Source organism: Phoxinus phoxinus (genome assembly GCF_949152265.1).
Source record: "Phoxinus phoxinus genome assembly, chromosome: 19".
In the NCBI taxonomy this organism is placed as follows: Eukaryota; Metazoa; Chordata; class Actinopteri; order Cypriniformes; family Leuciscidae; genus Phoxinus; species Phoxinus phoxinus.
Genome location: NC_136894.1, coordinates 14,119,171 through 14,132,695, shown reverse-complemented (window position 1 = coordinate 14,132,695; position 13,525 = coordinate 14,119,171). Strand labels below are relative to the sequence as shown.

General features: G+C 34.9%; 2 protein-coding genes across 5 annotated transcripts; one reads left to right on the top strand and one right to left on the bottom strand.

Annotated features, from left to right (window-relative positions):
* Positions 1-128: 128 nt before the first annotated feature.
* On the bottom strand, positions 129-2,783 carry polr2k (RNA polymerase II, I and III subunit K). Of its 2 annotated transcripts, none has more exons than XM_079591520.1 (4): positions 2,659-2,783; positions 2,267-2,330; positions 2,015-2,107; positions 129-1,583 (listed from the first exon to the last, which is right to left on the bottom strand). In XM_079591520.1, the coding sequence occupies exons 2-4, from the start codon at positions 2,325-2,327 to the stop codon at positions 1,561-1,563; spliced, it is 177 nt and encodes a 58-aa protein (XP_079447646.1). In that variant the 5' UTR covers positions 2,328-2,330; positions 2,659-2,783; the 3' UTR covers positions 129-1,560. The 2 variants fall into 2 exon arrangements, with proteins under 2 accessions (XP_079447646.1, XP_079447647.1); XM_079591521.1 differs by having other exon boundaries at positions 2,267-2,349; positions 2,659-2,753.
* Positions 2,784-2,808: 25 nt separating this feature from the next.
* Positions 2,809-13,525, top strand: parp10 (poly(ADP-ribose) polymerase family member 10). 3 transcript variants are annotated; one of them, XM_079591457.1, is made up of 12 exons: positions 2,809-2,926; positions 3,163-3,226; positions 3,797-3,969; positions 4,097-4,339; positions 4,632-4,862; positions 4,948-5,948; positions 6,688-6,903; positions 6,991-7,120; positions 7,283-8,230; positions 8,519-8,652; positions 10,121-10,295; positions 12,274-13,525. In XM_079591457.1, coding segments are annotated over exons 2-12 (3,552 nt in total). In that variant the 5' UTR covers positions 2,809-2,926; positions 3,163-3,224; the 3' UTR covers positions 12,573-13,525. The 3 variants fall into 3 exon arrangements, with proteins under 3 accessions (XP_079447583.1, XP_079447584.1, XP_079447582.1); XM_079591458.1 differs by having other exon boundaries at positions 2,838-2,914; XM_079591456.1 differs by having other exon boundaries at positions 2,850-2,932.

The window sequence follows — 13,525 nt, the reverse complement described above, 5'->3', positions numbered from 1 at the left end:
ATGGTTACCATCAAATGTCTGGTTATCAACATTCTTTAAAATATCTTCTTTTTGTTTACAACAGAAGAAAGAAACTCATACAGGTCCGGAACAACTTGAGCGCCAGTAAGTAATGACAAACCTTTTTTGGGTGAACTATCACTTTTATTTGAATACTTTTGATGCAAGATAGAGACAAATTTCACAACCTATCACATGAGAGAGCAGAAATGTGAGTACAATCACATACATATCTATAAACATGGTGTGTTATCGTTTACTCTTCTGTACTTGACTTAAAAATATATGTTTTTGTTTTATTCATTCATATTTTTATCTTCTTGAATTTACTCTCTTGTATTTACACCCCTGTAGTTACTTTTAACTTTGTCTTTGTGTAGACCTGCTAGAACATGTCGTTTTCAAATACAACAGTTATTCTGTTCAGCCATTAAAATTTTTATCAGTAATTTTTAAATTTGCCAAGCACAGAAAACAATTGGTATAGAAACAATTTCCATTAAAAAACTGCTAGTAAGAAGTTACAACGAAACAGCAACACATTCAACACCAAATTCTGAAGTAGAAAACTGAAATAGTATGTTTTTGTAAAACACTCCAATAATCAGGCTTTTTTAGTGTGAAATGGACAGATTTTGTGAGATTAACCTGCCTACATATTGTGAAATGTCTATTATTTGTATTGTTGTGGTTTGATTTATTTCTACAGTGTGTTTACATTGGATAGATGAGTTTTGTAATATTGTAGTGAATGTTAGTTGCTAGTAAAACTTACTGTAGTAAATGTTTCCCAGAAACATCAAGAACATGTAAATAAAAATCTTGGATTTCAAAACATTTAACTGTCCAAATGTTAGCAATTTTAATAATCTGAATTCATTTGTACAGGTGGTCAATTGTTTTTGCATCCACTAAAGCACAAGATACTCTTTTCTGAAATCACGCTAGATCACATGATCATCATGTGGAATCTACTAAAATGAACACTATAATGACACCAAATACTATTATATTCTTTAATTCAGATTTACTTTAAAACCCAATAAAAGTGCAATCACATTTATTGTTCTTGGCAAAATCCAGTCATTTCAGTACGATTCCACGTGATCAGGAATTTCACAAAAGGGCAAAAGATTTCCCCACACAGATTTCACTTCTGGATCAAGTTGGTCGCACAAATTTGCCATGTTAACTAACACAAACCTACTTGACTTGAAAATGACTTCTGTGTGAGCTGTGCTTCATATAATTTCTATACTATTGGCTTAGGATATTTCACAAATGTAACCACATCTTAATGATGGCTCATAATATTTCATAATGAAATAAACCATAATCCATTCTAAATCTTACAAGAACAACTCACTACACATGATTTGATCAGTGGTTTCACCCCAAAATAATTTCTAACTCAAAAATGTAAACACAAACATACTTTTTTTGTAAATTGTTTTTTTACTCAATTTTGATTACTGCGTATTCAAATTGTATACATGTATTTACATAATCAAAGATAAAAAAAAAAAGCTAATTATAATAGGAAAAACAGCAGGATGCATCTCATCGGGCATCGAATACGACCACTGGAAACAAGAGTCAAGGGTAAATATAAAGGACATCGGGCATAAACCAAGACCACTAAAAACTATTTTAATAATGGCAACAACTTAATAAATGGCATGCATATCAGATTCACAGAACGATGCCATGAACTAATCGGTGAATAACAATTCAATTTGTCTGTTTTTCAAACAAGTTTTTATAATTTCCGACTACTGGGTAAATGGCAATTTTGACGTTATTTACAGATTTGGAGAACAATCTATTAAGAAGAGCAGATGAAAAACATTTAAAAAAACGAGAGAATTTTGAATGGGAAAATAAATATTTAACCACATATGATGTTTGGAACAACTATGACAATTATGGTTTGGTACAACATGAGGGTAAGTGAGTGACATTTATGGGTGAACAATTATTTCAACCACTAAGCATTATTTAGTTTAAAGGATACATCTTTTGGTCCTTTTCTTGTACATGATTCTGTAACCACATTCTCTGCATCTGATGGGGTCTCTAGCTTTGATCTCATTTTCTGTGTGACACTCTGAAACACAAGAGCAAAAATACACAACTGCTCAGAGACATGTTGTATGATGGGAATTGAGTTTGCATAGTTATGAAAGAAAGACATTATATATATATATAAAATGACTAATATACAACACATGACATGCATAACTTAAAGCATGAAGAGTGTTATTACCTCCACAAATATAGATCATTGGCTGCTGTTTGGGAGGCTGAATTTCCTTCGGAGGATCCATTGCCTGAAACACAGATACACAACTACTTCTTACATATATTTTATGTTCCATCAAATGTAATTATATAAATGTATTAGGTATAAATTACTATTTATTAGTTTACTACATTATGTAGGCTATATAAATGATGTGACCTGTAGTTTAAGTTACCAAAAACCATTAAGAGATGTATTCTATTCAGTGCTGATGGTCTGTCTAATGTGTGTATGGACACGTCCTACTAACACACACAAAGCTAGATGTATTATTTTTCATATGAATATTAAAATATCAGTGTTAATTTCATTTAACAAAATCTACAACTATTTAAAGTACAAATTAAAAGCATTACCTTTCACGCGTGAGGTCTCAGTTTGCTACAAAACGCTGTTGGCGTTCACGCATGCGCATAACTTACAGAACGACATCTAAGTAACACACGCTGCTATTGGTTGAAGCGGATGATTGACACAAAATTGAACGCCTGAGCAGGGCTCGTCTTACAATAGTGGGAGGAGCTTATAATTATACGCATTTACTGGTTTATCAAGGAACTTTTATTTTATACCCGATGTCACGGCGAAAAACTCGCGGCGACGTCATTAAACGTACATGAATCGGTAACCGTACGGATTTTGTGTAGATATTGATGAAGTATTTTTAAGTTGATTAATTATTTGAAAAATTGACTGTTAAGAATGTCTGTAGCACTGCCATTAAATGGACTTTTTTTTTTTTTTTTTACTATAGTCCGATAAACATTTACAAATATACATTTATTTGTATTATTATTATAATATAATTTTTGTATTTGTATCTCTAAAGTTTTTTCTCAATGTGTCACTTGTTGTGTCAGTGTTGTCTCAAAGCAGGAAGTAACGTTAGGGAGTCGCAGCAGTTGGCCTGTGTGCAGTTTTCATGTGAGTCTGCTTAATTTATCTGTCAATATATATTATTCAGTGTTGTTATTATGTACGCATGGTCAAACATTTTCGTGCACACTTTATATTCATATTGTATTATACTCTGAGTTACCGTATGTCATGATCCAGCGTCAGCCTTTCAGTTTCTCTTTCTCGGCATTGGGCTTAAGTTACACGACATAAGATTTCCATTATCCAATTTCCGTAACATCCAATTACCAACTATTTATAATAATCTAATACTAACTATTGATATCTATCTATCTATCTATCTATCTATCTATCTATCTATCTATCTATCTATCTATCTGTCTGTCTGTCTGTCTATCTATCTATCTATCTATCTATCTATCTATCTATCTATCTATCTATCTATCTATCTATCTATCTATCTATCTATCTATCTATCTATCCCAACCACAACAACTTTTCACCTTAGTAATTCGTTTCTTTTATTTCAATAACCTCACATAAGGTTTTGCTTGTAACTGTGGCAGGTATGTCAGTTGTCCTCAACCTGCTCAACTTCATACTTCGTGTGTGTTTCCTGCTTTTTTGTTTTGTTAGGATGGCTGATAGCCTGGAGGAGCGGAGTTTGGATGTTCTTGATATTCCTGATGATTTGGACGATGACCTTCTCATTCTTTACTTTGAGAACAAGCGGCGCTCTGGAGGAGGGAACGTGGCCTTTTTGGAGAGACGTGGAAACCAAGCGTTGGTAGTTTTTGAAGATGCTGAGAGTAAGACATCATCACCATACTGTTTTAAATAATGAGTTTCCTCAATATGTATTCTATAAAATTACAGTATTACAGGCATATATAAGTAAAACATATAGGCCTAAATAACTTGTTTCTCTTACACCAGCTGCTGTGAGCGTTCTCTCAAAGTCCCATGTCCTCCTCAATTCCACACTGACACTGCGAAGGAAACCACCAAAAGACCCTGGAAAACTGTTGCTAAGAGGGCTCAATCCACACACTTCCCTGGACCATGTGGAACTTTTTATGGAAAACATTACTAGAATGGCCTTTGATACAGACTTCACCTTGTATCCATCTCCAAACAAGGACCTGGTTCTAGTACACCTAAAAAGACCTTTGCCTAAAGGTTTGTAGCTAATAACCTTAACCTTAACCCATGTACCGAGTTACCTTACATTACTCAGTACTTTCGTGGGTAAGTACACTGTAAGTACATTGAAAGTGCATGTACTGTAAAATAAAGTGCAACCAAAACATTTGAAGTAAATCAGCATATTTTAATGATTTCTCAAGAATCATGTGACACATCTAGAGAACAATTTCAAATAAATTCACCAATGAATGTATAATAATAATTGCGTATAATAATAATAATAATCTGTCTTAAATATTTTGTCATTGTGTACGTAATTCCATAGATTTTCAGATGCTTAGTGACGAAGTTTCCAAGAAGAGTCTAAATGGAGCAAAGGTCACTCTGGAGCAGGTAGAATCTACAGACTCGGTTTTGGTGGCCAATCTGTCTCCTGCCCACACAGAAGATGTGCTGGAGCTCTACTTTGGGAGTAGTCGTGGTGGAGGGGCAGATGTTCTCGGAGTTAGCATGCTGGCTAACGGATGTGCTAAAGTTTCTTTTAAGGATGTGAAATGTAAGCCAAGATGTTTTTCTTTAATCACTTTCTTGAAGTCTCTATTTTACAGTTCTGAATCTCAATTTAGCTTTGTCTTTTACAGCTGTGGACTGCATTCTCCAAAAATCCCATACTTTGGAAGGTACCGATTTAGTAGTAAAGCCGTACTTTGACTTCCTGCATCCTGTGGTGGATCAGTCATCTGTGAGCGCTCAAGACGGAAAGGGAACATTAACAGAAGGGATAAACCAAATTGACACGGTCTCATCCCAAAGTCCTACTGTTTCTGACCCAGTGGCGAGTACCACCTCAGTACACGGCGCTGCTCTAACGGACAACACCACAAGTATAGCGAATACAACCACTGCGTCTGCTACTGAGCCATCTATCCAGAAGGAATGTGTTTGCTTTATATCTGTGCCTGATGCCACTAAAAATCAGCTGCTCAGTTTGAGTAATTTGCCTGAGAACCTCACAAAGGCTCACCCGAAATTTGATGTCAGTCTAGCAAAAGATGGGGTACAAATCAAAGGTCCTGACCAAATTGAGGTTGAAAGACTTAAGAACAAAGTTCTGGAATTCCTGACTGGTATTGCACAGGAGCACCTGACATATGACAAACTCAAAGCTGAGTTTCTTAAGAGGGAGGATGTTAAAAAGAGGTTAAATTTGTCTTTAAAAGATATACCATCAACCTTCAGTGTGTCAGACTGTATGGTCACTGTAACATCTTCATCCCGTAGCGCAGTCAAACAGGCCCAAGACCTGATAAATTCCCAGATAGCAGAGTTTACTGTGCCGATGGCCAAAGAATACGAGAGTGTGGTCTTCTCAGAGGAGTGGTCGGACTTTCTGGTGGCTCTGGACTTCTGCTGTCCCAAAGTATCCGACACAGGTGGAATGATTACTGTGGTTACCCTGACAGGGATGGAAAAGGACAAAAAAGACAAGATCGTTGAGTTTCTCAGCACACCACACCAGAAGGAGACAGTCCTGTCTATGGAACCAGGAATGCTCAAATTTCTGCAACTCCATCAACGAGATCTACTGGCAGACATGGGAGAGGTCATCTTATTCCCACTGGAGACTGGAGATGGATTGAGTGTTAGTTACCAAGTTTGCATTCGTTTGACTTATTTAATTGACATTTGCAGTACTAGTGGTGGGTTTGGGGTCAGTAAACATTTTTTTTCTTCTTTTAAATAAATTCATACTTTTTTTTAGCAAGGGTGCATTATCATGTGACAATGAAGACGGGAGTAAAGATGCTGACAATTCAGCTGTTCCATCACAGGAATAAATTACATTTTAAAATACATTCAATACAGTTATTTTTTTATACTGTAATAATATTTAACATTATTGCTGTTTTACTTTGTTGAATCAAATAAATGCCGCCTTGGTGAGCATAAGATACTTCTTTCAAAAACATTAAAAACTCTTACTGATCCCAAACTTTTAAGCTATGTTGTAGAATTTATTTAGGATGTTCACAAAATAATTTTATTTCACAAATTTAGGTAAATACAAAATAATATTTAATATATAAGATAAATAACATTTCTCTTGAAATGTTAATTTGTTAATAAATAAATGTAAATAAATTAAGAGACAAAATAAAGAAATAAACTAATAAAGTTAAATTATTCAATATATATATATATATATATATATATATATATATAAAGTATAGTAATTATATATATATATATATATAATTAAATTTTGTTCAACTCATATATTTAATATAATTGTTTTACTCATAATTCCTTCCTACGTGTATTCATTTCTATTATAGTGTATTATACAGATGCATCTTGTAATCTCTTTATTTCACTGGCAGATTCAGGGAGATTCGACTGTGTGTCAATCGGCGGCGGAATTATTAAGTGCAATTATTGGCTCAGTCTTTACAAAGAACATTGTGGTCAAGCAGCCTGGCATTTCCCGCTTCCTGCTGGAGGACGAGGAGGGTGTTAGCATACTGGCAGAGATGACAGCCAAATTCGAAGTCTACATAGACATGGCGAAAGTGCACTGGGAGCCTCTAGAAGACAATGTAATGTATCCAGCCTCATTCTTTATCTGTATGTATCTCAAATACTCAATAATACTTTATAATCGATTGTGGTTGTGTTTTCCACAGGACATATTGGAGCTAGCATGGAAAATGACACACTGTCAAAACTTCCAGAGAGGTTCCTGTGCAAATTTCATTGAGGAATCCAATGTTGGAGTACCGAATGGGCGCAACTCTACTGATGCACGTACCTCAGGTCATTATGGATCCTTGTCCCGGTTGATTCTTTACCAGTGTTTGAATTAGGAGGGGACCGAGATCCTCTTGTTTCAGTTCTTTTCTTTATGAAATAAAATACAATGGTAATCTGTTGGTTTTTGTTGAACCCAATAGTTACTGAAGGTTTTCTGTCTTTCAGCTCGTATTGAAGAAGCTAAGAAGATGCTGGCAGTTATTGGCAGCGATTTAAACCCCCAACCTTCTAGTTTAGGATCCATGGACATAGAATCTCAAGATCTGTATTCAGACCAGAGCCAAGATACCTCAGCAGTGGCAGAAGATGAGGGCGACTCACCCCGTTCACTACAGACCCTTGACCTCCAGAGCCCCTCTTCACCCATGAACGCCTGCAGTCTAGATGAAGACGCAAGCCTCTTATTGGCGATTCAGCTTTCAATGGAGATCAACCAGAGAACGGAAACAGAGGACATCCAGACGGCTCTAGAACTTTCCCAGAGAGACTCCATGCCAACCGAGGAGAACATGCAGCTGGAGAGAGCATTTGAAATGTCATTGGAAGACGCCATCAAGTCATCCAATACAGCCGAGATCTTCGTATATGCTAACTACAACCATGATCTTGTAAGGGTGGACATTGCATTGGGCAAGAAGGTTGGAATGAGACAGTGTGAGGAGAAGATCGAGAACAAAAACTTGAGGAAACTCTCCTCCCATCAGAAGAAATGCATAGAGCTCATTAAGAGGAAGCATGCCGTAGAAATCAGCATCCAGGGCACCACCGCCATCCTCTCTGGCTTTAAAGATTACGTCTCAGAGGCCGTGATTGACCTAAAGAATGTCCTGAGACGGACAGAAAACATGATGAACGATGCTGAAATCGTAAAGACCGTACAGTGGGTGTGTTACGAGCAGGGGTCATCTAAGGCGATACCGTACCCACCAGATGCCACTGTGTTCATTGAGAATGCTTGGAGAATAAAGCAGAAGAAGATTGATATTTTGTTCAACAATCAGCCATACAGCATTGACCTTGAGAAGATGGAAGAGCATAGTTTGGCATCCGGAAAATCTGTGCCTATTAGACGGAAAATGCTAAGCACAGAGGACTTGTACACGGATGCTACAGGTACAAATTGTATAAACACTATGAAATCCCCAAAAAGGAGAATACTTTATGTGGAAGTGTGAAGTCCAGTTCAGTGGTTTATCCACCATTTTTGCTGTTGATGTCTCATTTTAGTGAAAACTAAAACTAAAAATTGCAGATCGAACAGTAAATGTGACTGCGTCACAGGGAACTGTTAGGAACATGATTATTTGTGTGTGATTTTTGTAATTAATCACCTAAATGAATGTTAAATTGGCATCCCTAATAGAAATTATATTATTTACTTAATGATGTTTATTTTTTTAGAGGAAGATTACAGCCTGCTGTCCAACATGGCTGAAGTGTCTACCGTGGATGTGAATTCTGATGAATTTCAAGAGGTGGTCAAAGACTTCTATGACACCCTTCAGGACAACCACAACAAAATCAAAATCATTAAGGTACGATTCAACAGGTTGAATTGTAAAACAAAATTCAAGGGGGATGGTGTGGTGGATGGGGGCTAACCTTGATTACTACAGGTTAAGGCGAATGATTACAATGATTAATTGTGTAATTTTTAAAACATTTTTACTTAGGATTTAAGAGTAGAATAAAAATCTACATAGGCATTATTAATGAAATAATTTATATGACTAGTATTGTATGACTGTTTATAGTCTAATCATTACCAACAGTTATTTAAACAAAAAATAATTCCCCACAGGAGAGTTCACCCAAAAATGTTGTCATTACTTAATCACCCTCAAGTTGTTCCAACCCTTTATGAGTTTCTTTCTTCTGTTGAACACAAAAGAAGATATTTTGAAGAATGTTGATAATCAGACAGTTGACAGTAGCCATTGACTTGCATAGTAGGAAACAAAATACTATGGAAGTCAATGGCTACCGTCAACTGTCTGATTATCAACATTCTTCAAAATATATTTTGTCTTCAGAAGAAAGAAACTCATGCAGGGTTGGAACAACTTGAGGCTGAGTAATTGATGACAGCATTTTCATTTCTGGGCTCCAAAGTTTTAACAGTGGATGGTAAAGACAAAAAGAATAGGGTGATAATTTCCGAATGAAACTCATCCTCTCACTGGTGTAGTTACATAGCTCATAGCTTGTTTAGAAAATACATACACAATAGACACACATACTTATACATGTGTTTATTATCACCTAAGCTAACCTTAGCTTTATTATCACCTTAGCTTATGATAACTATTATCATAAGCTAACTTATACATGTGTTTATTATCACCTCGGTGATTGCATTCACTTTCAATTATTAAATGTAACTGTGACAACGACCCCTTACTAAATCAACACACGTTAGCTATGTTAATTATTTTTTATAATGTTATGTCAGGGGAATGTCATACCTTCTGTTCTCTTCTTTTTAAGTTCATCAAAAGATGCTCTTGAACCGTTCTCTCGGCCATTTTGAACAGCGCAAAAATGACGAAAGCTCGCTTGAGAGTGCGCAGCTCGTATATTGAGTTCTGATTGGTTAGTCGCTGTTATTTATAGTTTGTTAATTATCATATGTAGAGAATTGTAATATTTAATTTGCATGATAAGGTTACTTTATACACAACACTCTTAATCTAATGGGGATGATAAGGGGGGATGGTGGTTTTACAGAGGGGATGTTTTTTTGTCATTTTTTTCAACAACAAGGGGGATGCCATCTCCCCTCAAATCAAGCCCTCGTCTCACACCTTGATATCTGTCAGTGCATGTGCAGTTGAGACATGTTTTTTTTCTATGAGCAAGACATCAAGACAAGACAAATCTTTCTTTTCGTTTCTTGGTGTAAACCTGTGAATTGATTATTCATTGAATCATTGAATGATTATCTGCTTTGGAAATCATCTTGGATGTCCACTATTGACTGTGTTTTCTCACACTGACTTTCAGGTTGAGAAGCTCATGAATAAACTTCTGAATGACCAGTACAGGTTGAAAAAGGCCAGCATTGAACGGAGCTCCTCAGAGCAACAAGTGGAACGCATCCTCTACCACGGCACCAGTGAAACCAGTGTGAAGGAGATATGCATTCATGGCTTCAACAGGAGCTTCTGTGGAAAAAATGGTATTATGCTGTTAAGTATGCTAGAGTTTGCTAAGCCAAGTATTACTGTTAGCATTGCTCATACATTGGGATTTAACCAGGAACATTCTAATCATCCACACACAGAAAGTTGTTACACTCATAAAAATGAAGGTTCTAAAAGTTTTTGTTTTTTTCGCAGCGACTCCATAGAAGAACCATTTTTGGTTCCTAAAAGAACCTTTAAGTGTACAGTTCTTAACCCCTTAATTGTCACCAGCGGGACTCCTAAATTTACTTCACTATATCACAATTAAATCCCAATCTAATCATGACAAACTATATATTGTTGGAAAGGTCTAAGACTCCTAAATAGATATTTTAGCACTGTTTCTTGTTATAAATTATGTAGAAACAGTAATAAATTAATTTATGACAAGAGTGCATCTCAAAAAATCTACATCATATCAGGAGTTCTGAGCTTTGTAACAAAAAGTCAATGCACACACTTTTAATAATTTAAACTTCGGTTTTCATGCTAAAAGTTCATAATAAAAGATATTATCTAGTATTTGTCAATAAAAAATTATAAAATAATATTATCCTATAAAAAGTATAATATATATCTTTTATTACCTTTATTTATTACATCACATATTTTAGTAGTTATCATAAATTAGGTATCATTTGAAAGCTTATGAACTCAGAATTCATCTTGTGAAAAGCGTTTTGAAATTGGATGTTGCGTTACCATAAAAACGGTACTCTAAATTATTTTATCAGGCTCCTCCCCTTTTAGGCCTCATCATGTTTCATAATTTATGATCAAAACCTCTAATCTTAACAAAACACATATTGCCAGAAAGGTCTGAGTCTCAAGGTTCCATATTTTGTGACAGAAGTGATATTTAGACAGAAATGTATTAATTTGTTATGGCAGAATGCATTTAATTAAATTCAATGCAATGTATGTCACCCGGTGGCTATTTTTTGTATTACGCCTTAACAAAATCTCATGGGAACTTACATTTTTGTGATATCAACTTCAAATTTGGAACACAACTTGGTTAGAAATATGGCTTTGATTTTATAGTAATTTTATAGTAAAAATATTTTGTAAAATATATATTTTATATAAAAGAAAAAATATAAGTACAGTATATTTGAGTTACTGTAAATTTAAACTTCCATAACTTTTTCATACTTTCATTCAGCAATAATCTGCTGAGTGTTTTCTTTAAACTTTAGACCAAACTTATGTCTATATTCCAAAGCGTTCTTGAATTACAACTATTTAAGTTTGAATAGTGCATTTTAATGTCCATTCTCAAAAAGGGTGGTGACAATTAAAAGAACCATTTTTACTAAGTGTGAAGAACTTTTTTTGTGTATAACAATTTACAACAACGCCCAAGATCCACCCACAATCATAAGACTTTTAAATATGACAAGAAATTTAAATAAAACTGTGACCAAAACAATATATAGACCCCTTCAACGTTCTGACCCCGACATGCGCACTACGCACTTCTAATTTCCCTGTGACGTCAACCGTGAAGGGGTCTATAGAAGGATCTTGTAGTCTCAAAATCCCAGGATTTCAAACTTTTTGATATAATCTTAAAAGGTCCAACCAAAATTTGTGTAGAACTTTAAAACAAAACAAAAATACCACTATAAAGACCCTTTAAGGAATGGAAAGATCTATAAATCTGTGCCCTTTATTAAAAGCACATGTTCTTTGTTTTCTATAGGAAACGTGAACCTTTTTATTTCAGCCATTTTCATTTAGTTTAAGTAGAAGTACTAAAATAAGTCAATCTAAATAAACTAAAAACTTAATTAAAAAAAACATATAGACATAAAAAAAACTGATTGAAAATAAATTTATTTTAAAAATTTTAATTAAAACAAAGTAATCTAACAATTAAATCACTTCAAAACATGACCTGTAATCATACTAAAATATCACTGATAAGAATTTAAAAATAACAAATGAATTTTCTCTTTCCCCTCACAGCGACTGTGTATGGTCAGGGTGTCTACTTTGCGGTGAACGCTGTGCTCTCTGTGTCAGACACCTACTCCCCACCCAATGCAGACGGGTACAAGTTTATTTTTGTGGCCAAAGTGCTCACCGGAGACTTCACCGTGGGCAAACACGAGATAAAAACAGCTCCGCTTAAGGAGAATTCTGCCGAACCGGTCAGATACCACAGCGTGACAGATCAGATCGACTCCCCGACTTTATTTGTCATCTTCAATGACACACAAGCGTATCCACAATACCTGATCACATGCAAGAAGATCTATGGCTAATTACATAGTTTCAAATGCTTATGTTGGCATGCATTCATGATATCCCTGGCAATCATGTCTAATCATTAGACTGGGGTTTACGATCTGCTCTTACTTTACTGTTGATGGACTGTTGTACTTTAAGTAAGATTTTGTCTGAACAACAGTTGAGTGATGATGTCACTCTGTTTTCTTTAATTTTGTGAATATTTGATTCTTATGTATTGAAAGTGACAGAGCATTTTTATATTTTGCCGTTTAATCATTGCTGGATTTAAACAAACGTATTAATTCATATAAGAAATGTTTTGCTTTAAGCCTGCCAGATTTACATCACTCACATTCATATTTTTTGAATGTCAAAAATAAATAAATGCTGGAACAATGTAAATATCTATCTATCTATCTATCTATCTATCTATCTATCTATCTATCTATCTATCTATCTATCTATCTATCTATCTATCTATCTATCTGTCTGTCTGTCTGTCTGTCTGTCTGTCTGTCTGTCTGTCTGTCTGTCTGTCTGTCTGTCTGTCTGTCTGTCTGTCTGTCTGTCTATCTATCTATCTATCTATCTATCTGTCTGTCTGTCTGTCTGTCTGTCTGTCTGTCTGTCTGTCTGTCTGTCACATTTATAACACATTTGAATATTTGGAAATATTTGCATTTAATTACTCTAATTAAACAATCAAAATATGAGGAGTATGTTATAGTGGGATAAAAAATACACTAAATCACAACATTATTTGTCAAGAAAGGCAAACTCCAGCATATAATTAAATGGGGCTTTTATTGTTTTATGCAACAACAAAAAAGGCATTAAAAACAAAAAAAAATCACAGGAAATAAGCATACATTTACTTTAATATTAATATTTAGTTGGTTCTCCCTTGTTTTTGATTAAATAGCAGCCATTCTCCATTGTTACAAATTATGTAGTAACAGTAATAAATGAATTTATGACAAGAGTG

What these genes read in the sequence shown, in the direction of transcription:
- polr2k (XM_079591520.1), bottom strand. Translation starts at nt 2,327, where the DNA reads ATGGATCCTCCGAAGGAAATTCAGCCTCCCAAACAGCAGCCAATGATC. An exon ending in AATGATCTATATTTGTGGAG is followed by an intron (nt 2,108 to 2,266) that starts GTAATAACACTC and finishes CTTGTGTTTCAG; the next exon opens with AGTGTCACACAGAAAATGAG. An exon ending in CAAGAAAAGGACCAAAAGAT is followed by an intron (nt 1,584 to 2,014) that starts GTATCCTTTAAA and finishes TCTTGTTTCCAG; the next exon opens with TGGTCGTATTCGATGCCCGA.
- parp10 (XM_079591457.1), top strand. An exon ending in TTCTTTTAAGGATGTGAAAT is followed by an intron (nt 4,863 to 4,947) that starts GTAAGCCAAGAT and finishes TGTCTTTTACAG; the next exon opens with CTGTGGACTGCATTCTCCAA. An exon ending in ACAAAATCAAAATCATTAAG is followed by an intron (nt 8,653 to 10,120) that starts GTACGATTCAAC and finishes ACTGACTTTCAG; the next exon opens with GTTGAGAAGCTCATGAATAA.